This window comes from Bos indicus, chromosome 21 (genome assembly GCF_029378745.1).
Source record: "Bos indicus isolate NIAB-ARS_2022 breed Sahiwal x Tharparkar chromosome 21, NIAB-ARS_B.indTharparkar_mat_pri_1.0, whole genome shotgun sequence".
In the NCBI taxonomy this organism is placed as follows: domain Eukaryota; kingdom Metazoa; phylum Chordata; class Mammalia; order Artiodactyla; family Bovidae; genus Bos; species Bos indicus.
Genome location: NC_091780.1, coordinates 33,465,607 through 33,483,446, shown reverse-complemented (window position 1 = coordinate 33,483,446; position 17,840 = coordinate 33,465,607). Strand labels below are relative to the sequence as shown.

Below are 17,840 nucleotides of genomic sequence, written 5' to 3'. Positions count from 1 at the left end.
TAACATGAAAAGGGAAAGAGGTTGATACATAATAATCACCTCACTCACTGGGAGAACATAGACACTTAGTAGCAACACAGAAATACTTGGAAGGGAAAGTAAAAATCACAATTCCCATTATCATCCCATGGCAGGACTCAAGTAGCGTTCTGCTAGTCACATAAAATCTCTCATCTCTGAAAACCCCAGCAAAGGCTGTGGAGATGTCTCATTCTATCCTGTGTGATGGTTATGCTGCAAAATAATTATGTTCTAGACTGGAGTTTTTCAGTATGTGAAGTCAATTGCAAAAACCAGTATTTAGGGACACAGAATTTGAATAAATATTTACTGTGTTAACCAAAGACCTGCCTTGAACTAAAAAGTAGGAACTTGTAACTCTGTTCCTAAGAACTACAAAATTCTTCAGATATAAACGGGTTTCTCAACCTTGGCACTACTGACATTTTGGGCCAGTTCACCTTTGGTTGTGGCGGGCTCTATGCCCATCATTATACTGGCAGTATTACTGGCCTCTACCCACTAGATCCCAGTAGCATCCCCAGTTGGGACAATCAAATGTATCTCAGTTCAGTTCAGTTCAGTCGCTCAGTCGTGTCTGACTCTGAGACCCCATGAATTGTAGCACGCCAGGCCTCCCTGTTCATTACCAACTCCAGGAGTTCACCCAAACTCACATCCATCAAGTCGGTGATGCCATCCAGCCATCTCACCCTCTGTCGTCCCTTTCTCCCCCTGCCCCCAATCCCTCCCAGCATCAGAGTCTTTTCCAATGAGTCAACTCTTCTCATGAGGTGGCCAAAGTACTGGAGTTTCAGCTGTAGCATCATTCTTTCAAAAGAACACCCTAGTGATTGACAAACTTCCCTGGTGGTCCAGTGGTTAAGAATCTGTTTGTCAATGCAAAGGACATGGGTTTGATCCCTGGTCTGGGAAGATTCTACATGCCACGGGTAACTAAGCCCATGAGCCACAACTACTGAGCCTGCACTCTAGAGCCCACGAGCCACTGGATGCCTGAGAGCCCTAGAGCTTGTGCTCGTGCAATAAGAGAAGCCGCCGCAATGAGAAGTCCTCTCGCCACAATTAGAGAAAGCCCTCTTGCAGCAACAAAGATCCAGTACAGCCAAAAATAAATTTTAAAAAATGTAAATATATGGGAGGGGGTTTAGGGGAGAATGGATACCTGCATATATATGGCTGAGTGCCTCTGCCGTTCACCTGCAGCTACCACAATAATGTTAACTGGCTCTGTGTGTGTGCGTCCTCAGTCGTGGCCAGCTCTTGGTGACACCATGGACTGCAGCCCGCCAGGTTTCTCTGTCCATGGCATTTTCCAGGCAAGAATACTGGAGTGGGTTGCCATTTCCTTCTCCATAATTGGCTATACCCAAACACAAAATAAAAGGTTTTAAGTTTGGAAATAAATAAAATCACCCTGGTTGAGAACCACTGATATGAACAATGGAATGGGAATTTTTTCACAAAAGCTGTTGAACTAAAATATGAAAGATGACATAAACTATAATTCTTTGTACTCTAAACATGTCATTTTTAGATCATCAGATGACCTTTTCAAGTTTTATCTGGAAAAAACAAAAAGATGATAATCAGTGCACTTAAACAAGAAATCTATTAACCAAGAGGAAATAAACCAACGGACCAATGGATGGTGCATTAAGTGCTACTAGCATAAAATGAGCATAGGCAGCCTCACTACCATCTTCGAGATACAGTATTCAGTTGTTAGAAGTCTTAGGCCACCTAGAAATCTTCTATTTCATTGCTACAAAGTAAGATTCTTTATTTTTCCTCCTATTCTTATTTGAAAAACATGATTTCCTACAGCACAAAGGGTAAGAATACTATTATCACAGATATTTATTGAGCGTTTTGTAACTGTAAGGGAGTTTAAAGTGATAGCTGCTCAGTCATGTCTGACTCTTTGTGATCCCATGGACTGCAGCCCACCAAGCTCCTCTGTCCATTCCATTCTCCAAGCAAGAATACTAGAGTAGTTAGCTATTCCATTCTCCAGGGGATCTTCCCGATGCAGAAATCAAACCTGGGTCTCCTGCACTGCAGGCAAATTCTTTACTATCTGAGCCACAAGGGAAGCCTGTAAGGGACTTAAATAAAATTAATAAAGTATTAGATAAAATGGCTGGAGCCACAAAGGAAGCCAAGGATTCCTGAAGTTTACCTGAGACTCATTGCCATCAACTCTCCAAAGGCCCAGATTTCACCTGTAAATATTGTTTAGAAAAAAAGCCAGATTTGCATTAATCTTAAATACTGGGATCTCACCAGTTAATAACATAATCCCAAACCTGTACAGAGCATGCAACACTTTCTACAGAAAGTTACTGGTTTTAATGATAAAGGAAACATGATCATTGTAGATAATATAAAAAACCTATTTCAAAATAGGTGCATTTTAATAATGATGTCTATCGTGTTACAATGAGGTATAGAAAAGTAAATGCAAAAGGAAAGATTAGCCATGTGTTCAATGAAAAAGTAATTAATGGATTAATATCCCCAGACACTTCAGGATTAAAGTCATGGATGATTCTCTTTAGAATGTGCCCATCAATACTGAGAATAAATTCTGGTCTCATAATAATGCTACTAGGCTAGTTAGATCTGTGCCACCCATGCTGGATAAAAAGACAAGAAGTGTGCATGTTTGTTTTGAATGGATCTGGTATTTTAGAGGCAACCAGTACGTAACAGAAATTGTCTTTCCCAGAGAAAAGAATGGAATGCTTTTCTCAGAAGCAGAAACTAAAGAAAAAGCCACCTCTAATCTACTGTTTGGGTTTCATCGTTTTATAGTCTGGACCTAAGAGATAACCAGTCCTTAATAAACAACTCTTCCCACGGGCTCTGAAGCTTTTCTGTCTCCTATTCCCAGCCCCCAGCCATCTCAGTTAGGTTCTAATGAGGTCTTTTCAAAATCATATATGAAAGTGCTCATTCCAGTAAGCACAGGCCCTCCAGCACTGAGCAGCGCAAGCTTAACTACCTATTCTAGGGATATCTGCCCCTACTCCAGAGGAAGAGGAATAAAAAACAGTGACTATTCCAGTGTGGAGGCATACGGGGGAGCACCGGAAATGTAATAATGATTGATTTGGAAAAAGAAAGTAGCCCTAACTGTCTAAGACATCAAGACAGAGTGATAAAACAGGTGCGAAATGGCTGAAATTGCACTGAACACCCAAGTACCTGAACAAATAACTAGAGTTAGGGGCTCTGATGTATAATATTGACACTGCAGTGGATCAGCCATTCTGCTATAAAATAGGTCTTAATATGTGGACTTATTGGAAAACGCCCTGAGGCTGGGAAAGAGTGAAGGCAGGAGGAGAAGGGGACGATGATGGTATCACCAACTCAATGGACATGAATTTGAGCAAGCTCCGGGAGTTGGTGATGGACAGGGAAGCCTGGCATGCTGCAGTCCATGGGGTCACAAAGAATTGGACACAGTGACGGAATTGAACTGAATATTTATTTTTTTTTGAACTGAATATTTAGATAACAAAGTTGGAGAATCCCAACATTACTATGTCTTTTCCATGATAATAAAGATATATATGTCATAAAATGAGATTTAGCTGTACTGACCTACAATGAGTTTTAACTTTTACCTCTGTTAAACAGTTCAGTTCCTTTTTAGAGTGTTTGTCTTACTTTTCAATTCATTAGTAAGTAATAGAAGTTAGGTTCCTTGGGGAAAATCTGCAGGTCTCTTTAACATTCACAACTAAAGCCCAAGACCCCTGATACACTCAGAAGTTTTAAAAGAAGCAAATTTTCACATCCAAACGAGATCTTGCCTAAGTGCTAATTACAATATCTTTAGCTACTGGCAATAAGGAAAGGAATGAGAATTCTGCATCTACCCCTCCTCTCCTTCCCCTTTCTGGAAGGACTCAACATTATGAATCATTTGGTCTTTGACGTATGGTTACTTCCAGGGGGACAGATGACATTTAGCACAGGACATGTGAGGCTGTGGGAAAAGGGAAGTTCTTGGCCACAAGAACCAGGACAAAACCCCTGCCCTTGGGAAAAATGCCAAAAATCTCTAAAGTCCACTGCAAGGCAGTTAAAATTTTAATTTCAGAAAATCCTGTTATAAGAACACAAATCATGGCACAGAATCAGAATAGCTTTTTGAAAATTACACTATGAAGTTGCAAGATAACTATTTTCTGGCATTGAAAAGAATCCATGCTAAGTGATGGTCCTCAGTGTGAAACATGAATATTCTTTTCCCTTAGGACTGGTTTAAGCTAACTTGGCTCTAAACTCTTTCACTATCCAAAGACAGAGAATATAATGGCTAATGTAACGGAGTGCTTACTGTGTAATGCATTACTATCTATATGCATTAGCTTATTAATTCTTACAAATTAGCTCTAAACAACATGAACTCTGAAAATAAAAATTTTCTTTGGAAGCTTTGAAAGTAAGTATTAGTAGATTATCTGTTACAACAACTTTAAAAAACACGCATTATTTATAATGTGACAGAAGGATTCTGTAAGTTATTAGAACCAACTAAAATGAAAATATGAATAAAAGCGTAACTATTTTAGAAAACAATTAATCTACTGGCCATTACTGGGAAATCTGTGAGAAACCAAAAGACCCTAAAGGCTGTAATTCTTTAGACAGCCCATCAAATAGGTTTATAATCCTTGTTAAACATCTTTCTTTTAAGGTTTATTGCAAAGAGGAAGTTTTCCTCATAACTTATCCTAAATTGATGCAATCCAAGATATCCCACTTTCTGTAGGTTATGTGGACACAGAACAGATAAGTAAGACACCCTTAACTAACCCTGGTGGTCAAGTTAATTATAATTTAGCATATCTGATAAAATTACCAACTTCAGGTCAAGTTACAAATGTGAGAGCACCTGCTTTGGAAAAGTAAAACTAAGACAATTACAATAATAAGAATGAAGATTAGTACTGAAATGCAGAAATTACCCTTCACACTGGCAAATTTACAATTTTGCCAGCCTATTAAGAAAGGCTTTTATATTCACATATAAACATATCAAAAAAAGAATATATTTCTGACACAAAAACACCTTGGCTTTTACAGTTTGGAGAAATAATATCCTTCATATTTGGCTCTAAGAATAGCTATCTCTCATATACAAAAGAAAAAGAAAATATTTTAAAAAGTAAATTTTTATTGTAACCACACCTCAAAATGGAGAGTTGCCAACTCTATCTTAAGGAACAAATTTTTTCCAAGAGTAATTTCATCATAATTTCTTGCACAGACTGTACAATATGTTTCTGCTGGAAATAAACAGGTCTGAATAAGGTTTTCCAAATTTTTCTGTCTGCATTTTTTTTTAATATATTTGGCTGTGTAGGGTCTTATTTGCAGCACACCAAATCTTCAATCTTTAGTTGCAGCATGTGGGATCTAGTTCCCTGACCAGGGATGGACTCGGGCCCCCAGCACTGGGAGTGTGGAGTCCCAGCCACGGGACCACCAAGAAAGCCCCTGAATTTTTAATACTATATTTTAAGAAGCATCATCAAGGATTTCTCTGGTAGTCCAGTGGCTAAGACTCTGAGCTCCCAATGCAAGAAGCTCAGGTTCCATCCCTGGTCAGGGAACTAGATCCCACATGCTACAACTAAAGATCCTGCATGCTACAGTGAAGATCAAAGATCCCTTGTGCTGCAACCAAGACCTGGTACAGCCAAATAAACAAATAGAACTCTTTTCATTAAAAAAAAAAACTTCAAACTCAAACACATATCAATACATGTACATATGTGCATATATGTATCAATACCCAAACCCAAAATTAGCTATTACATATCCATGTAGGCATCTTATTAAGCTGGTTAACTGCTTCACAAGATGTAATGTAGTGAGTGTAACAGACCGAACATCTGCAGTGGAGGCAGAATAACCTAGAGCTGAGTGGAAACCAAAGCTCCATCACTTGCTTGCTGCTGTCGTTGTTTAGTCTCTGAGTCATGTCCAACTCTTTTGAGATCCCATGGACTGCAGCCTGTCAAGTTCCTCTGTCCACGGGATTTCCCAGGCAAGAATACTGGAGTTGGTTGCCACTTCCTTCTCCAGGGGAGCTTCCCAACCCAGAGAGGGATCAATCCCAGTCTCCTGCATTGCAGGTGGGTCTTTTACCACTGAACCATCAGGGAAGCCCCCATTACCTGCCAACTATGTGCATTTGGGCAATTTCCTTCTCTCAGTCTGAGTTTTCTCGTTTGCAAAATGAGGTAATAATTCCAATCTTATGAGGATTAACTGTATGTGCAATGCCCAGCACAGAGCCTGACTCAAAGCAGGAGCACAGGAAACAGTTACTGTTATTACCCTGTTGTTATTCATGTGAACTTCTTAAAGGCAAAGCATGCTTTTTCTTATAACTCAATTGTAGGCTTTATAATATTGAGAACTGAAAACATAAAGGCAAGAAACATCAAGGTTACAAAGGACTGGGTATAATATCAGTTCAAAACATGAGTAGATAGGAAATGAGACTACTAAGTAATGATGACCTTCAAAACATATATAAAAATGAACAGTGCCCTTATTTTTATAAGCCACTTGGAAAGATGCTGCTGTCTGTATACATATCACAAATAGAACTACTCTTCATTCCACCAGTACTATACTTCCTAATAGTTCATTAAGTGCCAGTCATGCTCAGCAATGTTCATATGATGGTGAGCAAAACCAGACACAGTTCAAGCCTCATGGAGCTTCCCATCATACAATCATGTGCATGCTAGGTCGCTTTAGTTGTGTCCAACTCTTTGCAACCCTATGGACTGTAGCCCGCCAGGCTCCTCTGGCCATGGGGATTCTCCAGGCAAGAATACTGGAGTGGGTTGCCATGCCCTCCTCCAGGGGATCTTCCCAACCCAGGGATCAAACCAGCATCTCTTATCTCTTGCATTAGCCAGAAGGGTTCTTTACCACTAGTGCCACCTGGGAAGCCCCATACAATCATCAGTTCAGTTCAGTTCAGTCACTCAGTCGTGTCCGACTCTTTGCGACCCCATGAACTGCAGCACGCCAGGCCGCCCTGTCCATCACCAACTCCCGGATACAAATGGTGTATACTTGTGACAAGTGATGTAGAGGACAGTACACGGTACTCCAAGAGCCAATAACAGATCTAACCTAACTGAGGAGAACAAGGAAGGTCTTCCCATGAGCTGAAGGATGAAGAGGGAATTAACAGTGGAGGGTATTTCCAGACAGAGGAAAGCAACTTGTGCCAAGACCTTGGAGCAGGAGGAAACAGGCGAGAATGCAGGACCAAAAGGACAGTGCTCCTGGAGCAAAGATGAACTGTGAGAATAAGCTAGGGCTCTAAACCATACAAGGGCTGAGGCACTGCAGACCACATTCAAGAGCTGTAACACATCATTCACGAGCTGTTAACAATCCCAAGAACTATGAAAAACCACTGAGGCTTTTATAAATGCTTACATTTTGAGCTTCCCTGGTGGCTCAGATGATAAAGAATCTGCCTGCAATGCAGGAGACTCAGGTTCAATCCCTGTGTCGGGAAGATCCCCTACAGAAAGGAATGGCTACCCACTCCAGTATCTTGCCTGGAGAGAGGAGCTTAGTGGGCTAAAGTTCATGGGGGTCACAGAGTCAGACACATCTGAGTGACTAACACACACAGGGAAGGGAAGATGCAATCAGATTTGCGATTTGCCTTTGTTTCTTGGAAAAAGAGCTAAGGAATGCAGATGTATCAAGTAGGAAACAAAAGTTCTGTCAGGATATGACAGCAGCTTGAACTAGGGTGACAATATGGTGGTGGTGAGGGTGGAAGAAGTCAAAGAATTCAAGATATTCAGGAAAACGTGATGATGTACAACATACAGGGGCTGAAAGAGAGCAGAGTATCCAAGAAAACTTTTGGGTTTATGATTTGCACGACTGTATAGAAAGAGGTACTATTTGAGAGGGATCTGTTCCAGAAACATCTTTAAGACAGTTTACACACCTCATAAAGAGCCTGAAACTATGTTAAACATTTTGATATCCTCCTTTACCTATGAAATAGGATTCCAAAAATTTTTTTTCTATTTCCCAAAATCAGATGGATGCTCAAATGTACAAGATTTTCCCAACATTAAATATATTTCAAAGATTCTGATACAAAGTTTGAAATAAACTCCAAATGAGTTCTAAAATTGGTTTGAGCAATGGGGCATTATGGAATGAAGTGTTATTTCCCATGATAACTACTTTGATAAGCCTAAAATAGTTTAAAGTAATCTTACCAGTTAAGAGTACTCTTATGTGATATTAAATTAAAATATGATATTTCATCAGGCATTACCACAATTGGAATTATGCTTTTATGTTTATGTCTCAACATTTTGAAGTGACTGTAGAAAACTTGTTGTTTTGTAGGAAAAGTTATGGTTAAAAAACCCACAGAACTTGTTGATCTTAATATATGTACATTTTACTATTTCCATCTAGTCCTTGTTAATTCCATCACATTCATTCAACATTATTTCTAGTTTAAACACAGTTGTATATATGTATATACATTGTATATATGTTCAGAATAAAGTTAATACTTTATCAATACTACGTACACTTTAATTTACTTCTCTCAGTTTAAATTTTTTAATTTGCAACCAAATGGCATTTTCATAGTGGAATACTGATGCCCTCAAGTCTCAGAAATATAAAAACTTCAAATCTGACTAACCAAAAGAAAAGAAGTGAAAGAGTTTTGCCCATTTAAAATCAACCAAACACATGGCATCTTGGTACTGAAGTAGTATTTCCCTAATTTTGGCAGGGTGGTCTCCTTGGCCACCTGCTTGCAGTACACTACAGTTACCAGGATGTTACCACTGCTTGTACAGAGCAGCAGAATTTTTTTTTTCCTCATGCTGATTTTATCTCTAGGTGTCAAAAGACAAAACTGTGGTCTGAAGCCAAATATGAAAAAAGTCATCTCCACAAATGAGGAGAAAAGTCAAGGGCATTTTAAAAACCTGGTCTTAAACAAGCCTATTAACCAATATTAGTTTGTAAAACCAGACTGTCTTCACACTAGAGACTGTACTACCAAATGTGGTCCTTGGAAACAAGGCCTGGCAAGCATGAAATGGTTACCAGCATGGTTCATCTTTTTTCTTTTTTTAGGGTTTTTTTCTGTTTATTTGTTTTGTTTTTAAACATAGAATCAGAGCATGGCTATATCTGACCATGGATGTGGGCAGTGCTAAGGAAGAAAGAGCAAAAAGACTTTAGGGTTCCAATCTCAGCTAGCAGATTTTCCTACCGTCCTCAGAGGAGTGGTCCATGTCTCCCTAACAGTAATGTGGGTGAGGGAAAGTTATAACGACCCTGGGCTCTTTCCTTATCCGAGGCCCTCAAATGACACCGCAAAGCGTTTCCTTCTAGGAGCTTAAAGCTTTAAAGGACAATGGGGCTCAATGTAGACTTCAGAAAGATGGAGACAGTGAGATGAGACGGGGGTAGGTAAGTGGGGGTGAAGGGATGCGCCCAGCCAGAGAAAACTAAACAGGACGGTCAAGGCCAGGGACTTTGGGAGCCTGAGAAGGCCTGGATCTTCCAGAATGATGTCCAAGTAGGCCACAGCCCTCTAAGAAGCCCGAGGGGCTCGTCTGAAAATCTAGAGCATCTGTGGAGTTCTCACTGTCCTGGGGAGGAGAGACAGTCCTCGAAGGAATCCGGCCCCCAAAGTGGGCTTTCTCTGACCTTAGAAAACCACAAACCCTCACGGAATGAAGCAAAACACGTTTAAGGGTGGAAGGGCCAGAGGCAACGTAGGTGTTCTTAAAAACGTCGGGGGATGTTGGTAAGGGTAAAGGGAGGCCCCCAACTGGAGAAACTGCAATCATCATCGGAATACGGGGAGGGGGCAATACGCGGCCCGTAAGCAGCAGACTGAAGAGGCCGGGAGCAGAAGCAGCGGCCAGCGGCGCCCCTGGCTTGGGGGATGACGGCCTGGGGCGCGGCCGCGGGGGGGAGGGGGTTGGAGGCCATCGCGGACCCGGGGCCGCGAAGAGCGCAGCCCTGCTAGGCCTCGGGGGTCCGGACACACCCACCGCCGCGGCCGCAGCCCGGCTTACCTGCTCCTCCTCCGGGGTCAGCTCCGGCGCCATGTCGGGCTGGGGCGCGGTCGCGGGCTCCATCCCACCGCCGCTGCCGCCGCCCGGCGGACAGAAGTCGCCCGGGAGCGCGGGGAGCCCGGTGCGGTGGGCCTCCGCTTCCGCGTGCCCGCGCCTCAGCAGCCCGGGGCCGGCTCGCGCATGGCTGGGCCGGCGGGGCCCCGCGCCCGCGGCGGCCGCAAACGCCGCTTCTGTTTCCTTAAGAAAAAGCTCTCAGAACTGTCGCTGTCTTCTGGGCGGAAATTCTTTTTTATTTTCTTCGTTCCTTTCCTCACACTCCCCCACCTCTCCCGGAAAAAAAAAAAAAAACAGTGCAGGCAAGGAGCTAATCGGGATTTAAAAAAGGAAATGGGAAATCAAGAAGTTTCTAAACCCAGAGCAAAGGACCGCGGGGAGTAGGGGGAAATATCCCGAAGGCCACCGGCCTCCTCGGCGTCCAGCTTCGTCGGCGGCGCTCCGGCTCCAGCAGAACGCGACGGAGGCGTCCTCGGGGATGCGGGGCCCTGCGACCTGCGCCGCGGCCTCTCAGCCCCGTTCCTCAAAAGCCGCGGTGGCGGGAGGGAGGGAGAGAAGGAGGGAGCGAGGGAAAGGCGCCCCCCTCCCGGCTCACTGCCAGCGCTGCGGCCGCACTGCGCCCGCCCGAGCCCCCCGCGGCTCCATTGAGAAACTGAGCGTCTCATTCACAAACTGGCGACGCGGAGGGCCCGGCCGAGCGCCGACGCCGTCCGGGAGGGGGAGACAGAGAGGAGCCCAGGGGCGGGGGCTGCGGAGCGCGAGGAGGGGGACGCGAAGAGGGGGCGGGGGCGGGGAGAGGCCGGCGCGGGGAGCGGAGACCCAGAGGAACCGGGGCGGGGGAGGGGCTTCGGGGACTTCTGCAGCGCGCGGAGCGAGAAAAAGGAAGAAAAAGGGTGTGAGTTTCGAGAGGTTAAGCTCCGTGGAGGAGGAAGAAAAATACAAGTGTTTGAAAACTAGCTGCCATAGGCACCTGGACTGAGGTTGCTGCTATTACTTCCTTGTGAGGAATCCACAGTCGTTACCCACTTCCACGTCACTTGCTGACTGGAAGACCCCTGGAAAGGTTGCTTACGAAGTCCAGGGTCCGCAGGTAGAAGAAACAGATCCTATTAGCTAGCTGCTCGCAGCCCTAGCTCGCTCTCACTCCTTGCCACGGGTATCCGGTAATCCATTATCCGCGTGGTTAAATTTAGTGCTTCAAAAGAAACACCATTCAATTTCGAACCCCTTGCAGGAATCACGCAGTGTATGCAAGCGTTTGATTTTCATGAAGGCGAGAGCAGCAAAGAGCTTGGGGAAGGTCTTGGGTGTCAGTTTGGGAATAGAGAGGGCACTGGGAAGGCAGGACTGGGTCTAGTATGTTTTTGCATCATTCCAGACCAAAAATACTCTGAAAGGGATGCAGCTAACAAGTAGTGCCACAGCTAGTGCCAAGGGCAGAGGGCTGGAGAGGTCACAGAGGCCAACAGGAGGGGTCCTCAGACAACAGAGGAAGATGCTCTGAGTTCTGATGCTCCTTCTGGAACTTAAAAAGTAACCTCTGGTGGGACTTCCCTGGTGGTCCAGTGGTCCAACGCAGGAGACCTTGGACATTGGACTCCAGACTTGGTCAGGGAACTAAGACCCCACATGCTGCAAGGCAATGGAGCCCGTAGACAACAACTACTGAAACCCACCCGCCCTAGAGCCTGAGCTCTGCCGTAAGAGAAGCTACCACAATGTGAAGCCCTCAGGCCACAACTAGAGAGGAGCCCCCGCTGGAGGCAGCTAGAGAAAGACTGCCTGCTGCAAAGAAGACGTAGCACAGCCTAAATAAATATTTTTTAAAAATAAGTTAAAAGTAACCGCTGACCTCACCTTATTTCTACATCATTGCAATATAAACTTCAGGCTGCCTTTGATTAGAGAAGAAACCCCTGGTGGTTGGATTTGTTTCTGTCTCAGATGGAAATGGCAACCCACTCCAGTGTTCTTGCCTGGAGAATCCCAGGGACGGGGGAGCCTGGTGGGCTGCCGTCTATGGGGTCGCACAGAGTCGGACACGACTGAAGCGACTTAGCAGCAGCAGCAGATGTTTGGACCAGTAAGGATGACTCCAGGTTGAGTTCATTACCCCATGAAGAAGTTCGTTTCAGTGTTGTAACCGGATGCTCCTCTGGAGGACTATTTAACAAGTATTTTATATGCCTGGCACTGAGTCTGCCCTAGGGTTACAACCATGAACAAGACAGTGGTCTCTTCCACATGTAAGGAATGGAACATCGTAAGCTATGTTAGTAAGTGAGAAAAAAGCAAGACCCAAATAGTGGGTATATCATGCTGTCACTTGTATAAAGAAAGAAATGAATATGTATTTGTAAATTTATTTATACACCGAAAAGGTTTGAGGGGATACGCAAGAAAGAGAGCAGTGGTGGTCTCCCAGAGGGGAACTGGGTTTCTTGGGAACAGAAGGGAAGAGGGAGACTTTCCCCTATATGATCAATTATACATTTTAAGTTTCTTTTAAGAACTTTTTAGTGATGTATAATATATATACATAAAGGTGAAAATATGTGTACAGCATGATTTTTGTAAACTGAACACACCCATGTAACCAGCACAGAGATCAAGAAATTCCCAACTTGTCAAAGTCCTCCTATGTCCCCTCCCGGTCACTACTTGAGTTACCACTATTTTGACTTCTAACAACATTGTGTGTGTGTTTAAATTTTGCACATGTATGTATAACCTTTTCCAAAAAAATTTTTTTAATAGTAACTTAAATATGGTTGTTATCCCAAAGCAGGCAAATGGCTCTAGGGCTAAGCTGGAGTAGGAAATGGCAAACCTGAGTAGCACAAATCACCGAGTGGAAGTAGAAGAGATTGAAGTTTCTCAACCCACTATTTTCACTTGTTTTTGCCAATGACCCTCAGGATACCAGGAGTTGGTGCAACACAGCTAATTAATTAGTATTGAACTCAAACTTGAATCCTAGCATTCTGACTCCTCATGCAGGTATCTGGTGACAGAAATTTTAAAAGGGGGAGGTTGAACTGAGTGAGCTAGGAGAGAGAGATCAGCAGAGTTTTCAGAAGCACAGCTGTGTGTGTGGGCGTGTGGGTGTGTAAGGGAACAGTTTTCTGGAACTGTTGCCTATCACAGTCCAAACAGGATAATGTTTGGAAGTTTCTGAGCAGAGACATAAGGAACAGAACCAAGTGCAAGGCAGCTGGCTGGATTTGCTCTAAGTGCAAAATCTTTGGAGAATCAGAGTACAAAGTCTTGCCTTGAACTGCACGCTTGAGCTAACAAAATCAAGTGCAATACTGTCTTTCTGTTCACTCAAATCTTAGAAACTACAAAACGATTTGTAATACAAAAGATTGGAAACAATGTAATGGCCCATCAATAAGATACTCAGTAAATAAATCATGATACACACATATACTGAACTAATAGTTCACATTTATTTAGCCTTACCAAGTGCCACACACTCTTCTTTTCATTCATTAATCTCACCATCACAGTATGAGGTAGCTGAAGTTTTGATCTTCCAAAAAGCATAAATATATATACATGTGTGTGTGTGTGTGTATAAAGTAGATCCATATGTATTGACAAAGGCTTGGATTTTTCAGTGCTTGGCTGCAGGGCCTCAAAAGGAAGGCTAGAGGGTTGAAGGAGTATAAGCGACAGGAAAAAAAATCACAGTTTTATTAAATTAACATGAACTGAAATCTGAAAGTGGAAAATAAATTACAAAGAGGGAACCTTAGGAAGAGGAGTGTTAGGGGTTGTACATTTGTTTTTTGCTTTGAAAGCACAGGTTTCAAGTCTGTCTCTAGAAAGCTTACTCTCTCCTTCCTCCCACCTCCTTCACCAGACGAATCTGACTCATCCTTAAGGTCTCGCTCAAAAGTCACTTCCTCAGTAAGATCTTCCTTGACTACTCCCTGAACTGCTCCCTGTTACTCTCTCCTAGCACCTTCTTATCCTTTATTAGAGAGCTGATCACAATCAGTAATTATGCATGAGTTTCCATGTTCACTGGCCTCGTGTCTGCCTGCTTAGCCAGGAAGGCAGGAGCCACATCTGTCTTGCTGGCCCTGGTACCTTCAGTGCCTAGAGCCTAGTACCTAGTAGGCAGGTCCTTCATGAATATGTGTTGAATGACTGAATCAATAAGACAGCCACCTTAACACTGAGAGCTCTGTCTTACCATTTTCTCCTGCCTTTTTAAATATTTGTTTGAGTCTAGGCATAGAAGTATTTCCAAAGCTGTGATTAGAATTTTGTAAAGTTTCCCCCATAATACCTTTACTTCTAAAATCTAAAGGTTCTCTTAAATATCGCTCCAAAATATCTACTGCCTATGAAAGACATGTGTAAAAGACAGATACAGATTAAGTAAGGCCAGGGACTACCCTGGCTGTCCAGTGGTTAAGATTTTGCCTTCCAATACAGGCAGTGTGGGTTCAATCTCTGGTCAGGGAGCTAAGATTCCACATGCCTTGAGACCAAAAAGCCAAAACATAGAACAGAAGCAATATTGTAACAAATTCAATAAAGATTTTAAAAATGGTCCACATCAAAAACATAAAAAAATAACAAGGTCATGCTGCTGCTGCTGCTGCTGCTAAGTCGCTTCAATCGTGTCCGACTCTGCACAACCCCATAGTCGGCTGCCCACTAGGCTCCCCTGTCCCTGGGATTCTCCAGGCAAGAACATTGGAGTGGGTTGCCATTTCCTTCTCCAATGCATGAAGGTGAAAAGAGAAAGTGAAGTTGCTCAGTCGTGTCTGACTCTTAGCGACCCCATGGACTACAGCCTACCAGGATCCTCTGTCCATGTGATTTTCCAGGCAAGAGTACTGGAGTGAGGTGCCATTGCCTTCTCTGAATAAGGTCATACTACTAACCAATATCTAGGGTAAAAATTTGTTCTCGTTTATTCATAGGCCAAATCTATAATCACTAGGATGGCCAAAGTAAGGAAGGTGAAAAATCTTGTATAGATAACAGTTCCCCATTACCAAATACCTTAGGGCCTGGTATTTACCTACTGCTATTCTCTGCTTTTTTCTATTCTTTTCCTTTTTCTCTAAGCTAAAATATGATCTGTCTTCTTCATCACACAGTTTTCTTATCCAACACCCCTATCTACCACTCCCAGATCACGGATTTATCGGTTACTAGTCTATGTCGGATGAGATGGCTGGAAGGCATCATCAAGTCAATGGACATGAGTTTGAGTGAACTCTGGGAGTTGGTGATGTACAGGGAGGCCTGGTGTGCTGCAATTCATGGGGTCGCAAAGAGTCAGACACAACTGAGCGACTGAACTGAACTGAACTGAGTCGGTTACGTCTATACCTGATACCCATTGTCTAGAGTTTACCCAACAGTCTGAATTGTAATTATTTGCTTATTTGTCTGGTCTCCCCCACTAGACCATGAGTTCCTTGAAGGCACCATGAGTTCCTTGAGGGCACCATGAGTTCCTTGAGGGTTCCTTAATGTCTTACTCATTGCTGTCCCTTCAGAACCTGGCATAATATATAGTTCAGAGAAGCTGGTACTCAACCAAAGTTTGCTAAAAGAATGGACCCATCCTTTTTTGCAAACAAGGTCCATGCGTTCATGCTCAGTTGCTTCAATTGAATCAGAATCTTTGTGAGCCTATGTACTGAAGCCCATCAGGCTCCTCTGTCCATGGGATTCTCCAGGCAAGAATACTGGAGTGGGTTGCCATGCCCTCCTCCAGGGTATCTTCCCAACCCAGGGATTGAACCTGCGTTTCCTGCATCTTCTGCTTTGCAGGTGAGTTCTTTACCACTGAGCCACCAGGGAAGCCCTAAACAAGGTCCATTTCCTGTCAAAGAGTGCCAAATAGGTTTGGTTACCTTGGATACTTAATTGCTCCTGGGAAAATATTCAATACAGGTGCAAGGTACCAATTAGTTACTTTACTCTTTGACTTACCTGTGTTAGTGGGGAGGCCAGAGAAGAATGCATAAGGTCCATAGATAGATCTTTATTTGAGCCAGTTTCAACTTCCTTTTAAAAAGTTTTGTTAAAAGTTTTGTTAATGAGAAGCAGAACTGACAGATTTGAGTTCCATCGTTTATTTCCCAGACTGAGTGCAGAGAAAACCTGAAGGGCAAAAACAGAGGGAGAGACAGAAGACTTGAAAGACTGCCAACCCCCTCGGAGGGAGGAATGGAGGAAGTTTGCTAAAAATGTTGATGGTCTGTGCAAAGCCCCAGCCAGAAGAGCTCTCTAGGTTTCAAAATTTGCCTCTTCCAGTTCCACATTGTCCCTGAAGATGGGAAGTATGCTCCTGGGCTGGATCCAAAAGTGAGGCCTACCTCCCAGTTTCCAAGGCTGCCTCTGGGGTCATTTTTGTGCCTCATCAAAGCAGATTTTAAAAAATCAACTTTTCAAAATACTCACCATCTCGTGAAATGGATGTGAGAAACAAATGTACGCATCCTACTTTTGGGGACTCTGTCCCTTCCCTCAGTTATTTGCTGCCTGAGGCCATTCTCTTATGATTATTGGACTATAGTTGATTTATAATGTTGTGTTAGTTTCAGGTCTAAAGCAAAGTGAATCAGTGATACATATACATATATCCATTCTTTTTAGATTCTTTTCCAATATAGGCCATTACAGAGTATTGTAGTTTCCTGTGCTATACAGTAGGTCAGGAGTCCCCAGCCTTCTTGAGGAAAGGGACAGGTTTTGTGGAAGACAGTTTTTCCATGGACTAGGGGTGGGGGAGATGGTTTCGGCTTTACCCACTGCTCACCTCCTGTTGTGGAGCCTCGCTCTTAACAGGCCACGGACTGGTTAGTACCAGTCCTGCCTGGGGGTTGGGATCCCCTGCAGCAGTAGGTCCTGATTAATTATCTATTTTATATATATTAGTGTATATATTGGAGAAGGAAATGGCAACCCACTCCAGTGTTCTTGCCTGGAGAATCCTAGGGACGGGGGAGCCTGGTGGGCTGCCGTCTATGGGGTCACACAGAGTCGGACACGACTGAAACGACTTAGCAGCAGCAGCAGTGTATATATGTCAATCCCAATCTCTCAATGTACCTTCCCTCTACCCTCACCCCCTGGTAACCATAAATATATTTTCTACATCTGTAACTCTATTTGTGTTTTGTAGATAAGTTTATTTGCACTCTTTTTTTTTTTAGATTCCACCTATAAGTAATATCATATCATATGATATTTGTCTTTTTCTGACTTACTTCACTCAGCCTGGCAATCTCTAGGTACATCCATGTTGCTGCAGATGGTATTATTTCATTTTCTCAGGCTGAGTAATATTCCATTGTATATACGTGCCACATCTTTATCCATTACTCGTCAGTGGACATTTAGGTTGCTTCCGTGTCCTGGCTATTGTAAATAGCACTGCAGTGAACACTGGGGTACATGTATCTTTTTGAATTATGGCTTTCTCTATATACATGTCTAAGAGTAGGATTTCAGGACCATATGGTAGCTCTGTTTTTAAGTCTTTAGGTTTGTCTTTTTTCCCCTTGTTTAATCATTTTGTTTTTTTTAAATCTTATTGGAGTATAGTAGTATAGTTGCTTTACAATATTGTGTTAGTTTCTGCTCTACAGCAAA

General features: G+C 43.2%; 1 protein-coding gene across 2 annotated transcripts in view; it reads right to left on the bottom strand.

Annotated features, from left to right (window-relative positions):
• Positions 1–10,910, bottom strand: part of PTPN9 (protein tyrosine phosphatase non-receptor type 9) — a 69,634-nt gene extending 58,724 nt beyond the window's left edge. Inside the window, exon 1 of one of the 2 annotated variants that reach the window (XM_019983752.2) lies at positions 10,155–10,910. In XM_019983752.2, coding sequence (XP_019839311.2) covers positions 10,155–10,217 — 63 coding nt within the window. In that variant the 5' untranslated portion in view covers positions 10,218–10,910. Of the gene's footprint in view, positions 1–1,186; positions 1,208–10,154 lie in introns of those variants that run through there. The other variant, XM_070775361.1, reaches the window with a different exon arrangement.
• Positions 10,911–17,840: the final 6,930 nt, after the last annotated feature.